Here is a 7,717-nt window from a genome sequence, read left to right on the forward strand (position 1 = left end):
TGGAAACGGCGCAAGAGGAGCAAAAGAACATGCATTATACATTGTGCAAAAGTGCATCGCATTTATGGCTCAGTCCATTGCTCTGCAGAGATGATTGAACAAGAACTAGTCTTCGGAGTCGCAGTCTTGTTTTTTTGTTTGTTCTGTCCCTCCCGCCCAAAAAGGTTTCTTTTACAAAGTCGGTAGAAGTCAATCAGGAAAGTGGCAAAAGTCAAAGAAATCATTAACGTCGTCATTCCGATCATCTTGATCGTTGTCATTATTATTATTTAACAAAACAAGACGATTCCATACATATCTCGATACACATGTTACAATACGATTCAAAAATGGTTTCGAGTGGAGCAATTCGACTCCGTTCGATTTAGTCAGATTACGATTCTATTGAGGATGGGACGGCAGCAGCGTTTCAGTATTATTTGTAGAAGCCAATCTTTTGGCGTTAATTAAATTCAAAGAAACAACAAATCATCAAAGTCATTTAAAGCGACTTACTTGGTGTGCGTCTCTCATAAATGGTATTAGTTGCGATACGATTCCAAAATAGTCCTTTTCAAGAAGTAACGATTCAATTTGGTTAGATCGAGACCGAATTTCCGAGTAAAATCTCTTTTCCTTGCATCCCTAAAATTCAGTCGTCGTGCCTGTGATTGTGACTGCTTGTTTGTCTTTGTGTGCCCTGCGATTGGCTGGCAACCAGTCGTGGGCGTGACCCCGCCTACTTCCCAAAGACATCTGAGGTAAACTCCAGCAGCCTTGTGAGGAGAAACCGATCGGATAAAGGATGGCTCGATGGATGTTTTGAAAGAACAAGAAAGAAAATGCTTCAAGCAATCAAATTGCCCTTCAAAGGAGCCTCGTAGTTGCATCGGAGCCCCAACGTCAAGTTTTTGTTTTCAGATCATGCAAACAGCAAGTAGGAACGGTGGAGAACAGAATCTTCCTGTGGCAGATAGATGCCTCTTTAATTGAGACTTTGCCCATTTCATATCCAAGTAGGGGCTGCATGAGCCAATCGCAAACGTTTTGCGCTGCCATTGGCCGCATTGTGAGGAGTTCTGTGTACCGTGAGGGTGGGAGCGAGTGGGGCGGGGGGGCTGGAGCGCAGTCTCCTCTGCGCGCTCCCATTTCATCTCTGTAGTCAGCAGAAGCAGCGGCAAGGCAGAGCAGCGCAACGTCCGCCAACGCAACATCCAGGATGACGACCGCGCTCCTGGACGAAGCAAGAGGAGCAAGTGTCGAGGAGAAGGAGTAAACGCGCCAAAGACGAGAGAGTGAGCTGCAAAGAAAGATGAGAGGGATGGAGGCATCGTTGCCGTCTGTCTGAGAAGCACTGCAGCGGCACTAAATCTGGGGCTGTCAGACCAACCCTCGGCACTCAGCGGGGCGACAACGGGTGCGAGAGGCTAATTCCGAGCGGCTCTCGTCACCCTCCATCAGAAATGGCATTCCCACGAGCCCATCCAAGTTCACCCGGGAAAAAAAGTGGATGAAGCGTGGACTTGCGTCTGGCCAGAAATAAAGAGACACGCAAGTTTGGAAGTCTCCGAGTGGATTAGTGAGTGGTGCACTGCGTCCGAGTCGCGCAACCTGCGCCGTCATCTTCCCGGGCAGCCGTCGCCTCCCGGCGAATGTCCTTCCTGCGCGCTCGCCCACTGCTCGGCAGTTGAACACACTCATGGTCGATGCCAAGGGAAGGAACATGAAATGTCTGACTTTCTTCTTCATGCTGCCTGAGTCGGTAAAAAGCAAGTCAAGCAAAAGCTCCAAGAAGGGGAATGCCAGCGGCAGCCCCAAACTGCCGCCAGTCTGCTATGAGATTATCACGCTGAGGAACAAGAAGAAGAAGAAGATGGCAGCGGACATATTCCCCGGCAAAAAGCCGGCACCTGCCGCCACGGTTCAACAGTACCAGCAGCAGAACCTCAACAACAACAACACCATCCAGAACTGCAACTGGCAAGGTCTCTACTCGACCATCAGAGAAAGGTAGGCCCACCGCGCCGGCAAGGTTCCTCAACAAAATAAAAACGAGGAACAACGTCATCGCTGAGTGAGTGTTCCGTGCGCCTTGCCCTTCGTCTGCTGGGGGTTATTCTTGTTGACACCAGATTGCTTTTTTCTACAAGCGAAACATTTTCTTTGGCCGGACGACAAAAGATCCCAGCTGTCCAGCGGGCTTTGTTGTCGTCTCTCCAGAACATTTTGTTTACCTACCACGGCGCTCCTCTGCTCAACAATACATGAACATTTTGGAGAGCGCTCTCATTTATGAAATGTCACAATTTGTGCAATCCTAAACTTACATTTTTTTTTTCCAGAAATTCCGTAATGTACAACAATGAGCTGATGGCAGATGTTCACTTTGTGGTGGGTCAGCCAGGAAGGACCAAGCGGCTGCCAGGGCACCGAGTAAGATTTTTTTTTCAGGCAGTTCATGAAGTGGAAAACATCTTGGTCATGACTTGATGGAACTCAAATCCTTTGTGCCTCACTCTCGCTTGGCCAGCCAGTTCGAGACGGTCCTCAATTATTGATGTAAATGAGTCTGAATGAGAAAAAGGAGGTTACTTCCTCCTGGTTCCACGCAAGAACTTTGACGTCTTGGTGTCGTCTTTAGAATGAGATCGTCAGAATCTCTTCTGCAAAGTCACTGGTTGACACGAAAAGTACATGAGTACGAAGCGTCATGAATGGATTTGTTCTCATTTCTAAAATTAGCGTCGCAGCCGATTCAGTCCAGCTGCGATTAGTCATTAATTTCAGGAAATTGAATTTTCACTATTCAATGACGTGATTAGGATTCATTTGATTTCTATCAGATGCAATCTTGTTTGTTGGAAACGGGCCTCTTCATCCTGAGGCAAAATAACGCTGGATGTGGCTGAGCACGACTCCTTATAAGGCAAAGCCAACAAACGCAACCTCCAGTAATTACAACTGGCGAATCGTTGAATAGCGGCGCCTTCGACGCACACAGTTGCACATTCGCAAACGATTCAAGTCAAATTGCAAAGATCATGTGAAGCGATAAATAAATGTCTTTTTCTATTTCCTGACAGTACGTGTTGGCCGTGGGCAGCTCAGTGTTTCATGCCATGTTTTACGGTGAACTGGCTGAAAATGACGATGAGATTCACATTCCGGACGTGGAACCGGCTGCCTTTCTGGCAATGTTGAAGTAAGAATCTTCTCTTTTATGATCTCATATGAAGCATTTCCTGCAGTCTTTGCCTTCAAATCTTCACGCAATCAACGATTTAATGAGGGAACAATTCGCTGGCGTGGCGTTCGACGCCACAGCAGACCGCAGCGAAATCATTTGTTTCAATTTCAACATCTGACACGTTCTATCAGGAGGCAAAAGCTCATAAAATTGATAACGTGATGGCCCGTGACCGTGCATGCGAACACGTTAAACTTTTTGCTTTGACCGGATGGAGTCATGGTACCAACATTTTTGCTGGCAAAATTATTAAAAGTGTTTGAAACGCTTTTGTAGGTACAGTAGAACCTGGAGTTTCAGTTTTATTGGTTCCGTCCCAAAGTTCATTTCAAAAAGGAAAGATGAAGCGAGATATCAAGTGTTTCGAGTCGCAAGAGTGCCAATGGAAAAATATAAAAGTGGACCGAAAGTTTCGCCATCACGACAATTTGCGCCAATGGAAAAAGAAAAAAACGGATCGATTGAATTTTTGTAACATGCCATCCCGTTCATGGCAGCCGACTGCGTTTGCGTCAACAGGTACATCTACTGCGACGAGATGGACCTCAGCGCCGACACCGTCTTAGCCACTCTGTACGCTGCCAAAAAGTACATCGTGCCCCACCTGGCGCGGGCCTGCGTCAACTTTCTGGAGACCAGCCTGAGCGCCAAGAACGCCTGCGTGCTTCTCTCCCAGAGCTGCTTGTTCGAAGAGCCCGAGCTGACTCAGCGCTGCTGGGAAGTGATCGACGCCCAGGCCGAGCTGGCGCTACGCTCCGAGGGCTTCTGCGATATCGACTCCCAGACCCTGGAGAGCATCCTCCGGCGAGAGACGCTCAACGCCAAAGAGATTGTCGTCTTTGAGGCGGCGCTCAGCTGGGCCGAAGCGGAGTGCCAACGACGGGAGCTCACCTCGTCCACTGACAACAAGCGGAAGGCTTTGGGCAAGGCCATGTACCTGATCCGCATCCCCACCATGGCGCTGGATGACTTTGCCAATGGAGCGGCCCAGTCGGGCGTGCTGACGCTTAATGAGACCAACGACATCTTCCTTTGGTACACGGCGGCCAAGAAGCCCCAACTGGAATTTGTCAGCCAGCCCAGGAAGGGCCTGACGCCGCAGCGCTGCCACAGGTTCCAGTCGTGCGCCTACCGAAGCAATCAGTGGCGTTATCGGGGCCGCTGCGACAGCATTCAGTTTGCCGTGGACAAGCGCGTTTTCATCGCCGGCTTCGGACTCTACGGCTCCAGCTGCGGCTCAACCGAGTACAGCGCCAAGATCGAACTCAAACGTCAAGGAGTGCTGATGGGACAAAACCTGAGCAAATACTTCTCGGACGGCTCCAGCAACACTTTCCCCGTGTGGTTCGAGTACCCGGTGCAGATCGAGCCGGACACCTTCTACACGGCCAGCGTGGTTCTGGATGGGAACGAGCTGAGCTATTTTGGACAGGAAGGCATGACAGAGGTGCAGTGTGGGAAGGTGACATTTCAGTTCCAGTGCTCGTCGGACAGCACGAATGGCACGGGAGTGCAGGGAGGTCAGATTCCCGAGCTCATCTTCTACGCTTAACGTTTGCACTCGTTTGAAAAAAAAAAAACGATCACTTTGTGTCACGTGGACTGGTATTTATTTTTTTTCCACTCCTGTTGTGGACCGCTTGATGAAAAGTGGATCGGGTATATTTTAGGTGAAAGATTTCCGTGGTGGGGGTGAGCTGTGCATCTGACGTTTGCGTGTAGAAAATATCAAAGGAAATATGAAGAACTCTATCGATGTAGTTATGAATATATGTCAATTGGCCGCTCGTGGCTGACCTCCCAAATAACTTTTGTTATTACTTCCATCCACGTTTGCATCGAATGCACAAATATAGCAGCAATACATCCCATCTTTCTGAATTGTCAAATGAGTATTTGACGCCATTATCAGCGTGGATTGTCAGCATCATAATGGAGGGGAATATAAAAGTCAAAGCACTGTGTTGAACACTCATTTAGCGTTTGTATTTGAGTGCTTGTGCTGCTTTTTGGGAATCTTAGATTAGAGAGCACTATGAGACACTTGTTTCTCTCTGTAGCATGTTGCTCTGCACTTCCAATCACCACCCCCCACTATAACGCCATCCGTGTTGTTATTGCCCACAGTAAGCCGACCTTAAAGATCCTTAAAAAAGTCAAGTTATCCCCTTTCAGTTTTTTTTTCTTCTCTGATTGCATTGCAGTCGAATGTGGACTGCTAACTGTTTTTGCACCTTAGCTTTGTTTCACAGGGACAAGATCAATGGTGGACTTTGTGCGTGCGCGTGTGTGGGGGTGCGTTTGTGTGTGCGTGTGTGCGTGCTGAAGCAGGCTCTCTTCCAGACTTGCTGCACACTTGAAGTGTGACTACGTTGCGTTGCAGAATTGCACTGATGTTTTGTAATCAAAGGTGTCCTTTTTTTTTTTCATTGCTTCAAGATGTGTATTTTTTTTTTTTGACTTACATTTAAAATCTGGCATAAGTGCATCCACAAGTTGGTCTGATGAGGACAAAGGATCGTGTCCAAGTCCTGTGTTTACATGATGGGTGACGACTGAATGCGGATGATTGTTGATGAAGCAAATAAAGACGAACAAAAGGTCCTCATCGTGTCAAGGCCATCACACAAGTTATTTCCGATTTATGAAACTCCTTAATATTATTGTTCCCACTTTTTGACAAATCTACCGTAAAATTTAAAATTCGCACCTTGGTGGGTAAAATTCCACAAATTCAGGCTTTCCCTCAAATTCAACGTTTTGTGAACAATTCTCAACATTCCCTAAATTCACAAATACCAAATCTGACTTTTTTTCAGTTATATTTCTAAAATAAAAATCAACAAAATGACAAAGGGGCTTGGATCATGGATGGATGGCTAACCAAAGTCAATTCACATTTTCATTCTCTACTTACTTGTGATTCTCTTCCGTAAACTAGAGACGTTATACTTCCTCAACTGAAATCCAACAGTGGCAATGTCAAGTGTGAAAAAAGGAGGAGTAAAGAATACGAAGCAAGTACAGTTTAAGATTGAAGCACAAAAACTGGACTGCCGGCACGAGTGAAGTCACATGACCTACAGGAAGTCAAAATTGAAGCCGGCCACATTCTTTGAGATTTTTAATAACGTGACCGCGTGCTGAAATGAAATCATAACAGCATAAATGTGTCTTCATCTCCAGCCAAGCTTGAGATTATCAAACGAAATGAGAGGAATTGACAAACAGCGGTTGAGTTTTCTTTCATGACACCCAATTTGAAAGCGTGTCTTTCAGGAGGTGCCTGCTGAGAAAAAGCGTCCCCCTCGTGCTCGTCTGCAAGATTGTCAATAAATCTGCGAGCCAACGAGCGTGAAGCCCACGATGAATTGAACTAAATACGTTCAAGGAGCGAGAAGCGACACGTTTGGGCGGGATTTCTCATCATTGTGTAAGCAAGGCCATTAATTACGCGATGGAAACGGAATGTGCCAAGAGACCGAGGCAAGCCTGTTCCCATTTGGCTTTTGTGATTTCAAAGTCAAATTTCAGAACAAAACTGAGTTGTCTGTCCACTCCGCCTTGCCACCAAAATAGTCGATCAATTGCAACAAACCAATGAGTTCCAACATATTCCAACGGCAAAATTGACGTCACGCTTTGTCTCTGCAGCCGCCATACACTCACGATGCGATTAGAAGCTCATTTTAAATGAGAGGTGACGATTATTACCGGCGATCACTCGGTTGTGGTTGAAGGAAATGTAATTAAATCCCACGGGGATACGAATAAAACACATGGTTGGGCATCTAAAAATAATGAGTTTGTCAGTAGAGGAAAAGCCAGAGTCGCCATGTGCGTACTAATGAGGAAGCCTGTGCACATTTGGTGCCGTTTCTCGAGAAATATTTTCATTACAAGGGGAAGCAAATTTAAGGTTAACTTAAGGAATGGTGCATCCTCTTTTTCTTAAAAAAAGTATTATAAATGTGTTAGAAGACACGATAGGACAGAGCGGAGAAGGATGTTCAACGAGGAAGATGGAGCTTGGCAGGGATGCTCATTTCGAATCGTTTTCACATAAATTGCTACACACCGATGGCGCAAAAATAACAAAAGGTCACAGAGGTCAGCAAGGTCATGCAGCCGGGCAAGGCGGGGGGGGGGGGGACTAAAATGGGGCCACCTCTGGCTCATTTGTCGGCAAACGGCAGTGCGAAAGGGCAACAAAATACGATGGGTATTATTTGCAGTAACCACGTGAGATTGGGCAAGCGGCTGATTGTGTGTCATGTTTATCTATTTATTTATTCATGGTTACCACCCTGCGCTAAAACGTTTCAACTGGCTGGCCATTCAGAGAGCAGCTTTTATGCAAGATTAGCCTGTTTAGAGTGATGTCGCTGAGCTTAGCAAGTATCAATAGGGCTGTGATTTCTTGAGGCAAAAGCTCTTTGTGTGTGGCGAAGAACTCGCTGCGAAAAAAAAAAGCGCAAGTGCACTTTCCTT

The 7,717-nt window shown here is 46.6% G+C and overlaps 1 protein-coding gene across 1 annotated transcript; it reads left to right on the plus strand.

Annotated features, from left to right (window-relative positions):
• The first annotated feature begins 1,110 nt into the window (after positions 1-1,110).
• LOC148329743 (BTB/POZ domain-containing protein 3-like) lies at positions 1,111-5,830 on the plus strand. The gene is made up of 4 exons (XM_088305455.1): positions 1,111-1,989; positions 2,322-2,412; positions 3,063-3,181; positions 3,746-5,830. The coding sequence occupies exons 1-4, from the start codon at positions 1,679-1,681 to the stop codon at positions 4,776-4,778; spliced, it is 1,554 nt and encodes a 517-aa protein (XP_088161581.1). The 5' UTR covers positions 1,111-1,678; the 3' UTR covers positions 4,779-5,830.
• The last annotated feature ends 1,887 nt before the right edge of the window (positions 5,831-7,717 follow it).

The sequence above is a fragment of the Idiotropiscis lumnitzeri genome, chromosome 9 (genome assembly GCF_059441095.1).
Source record: "Idiotropiscis lumnitzeri isolate Australia: NSW breed Sydney's pygmy pipehorse chromosome 9, RoL_Ilum_1.0, whole genome shotgun sequence".
Lineage (NCBI taxonomy): Eukaryota > Metazoa > Chordata > Actinopteri > Syngnathiformes > Syngnathidae > Idiotropiscis > Idiotropiscis lumnitzeri.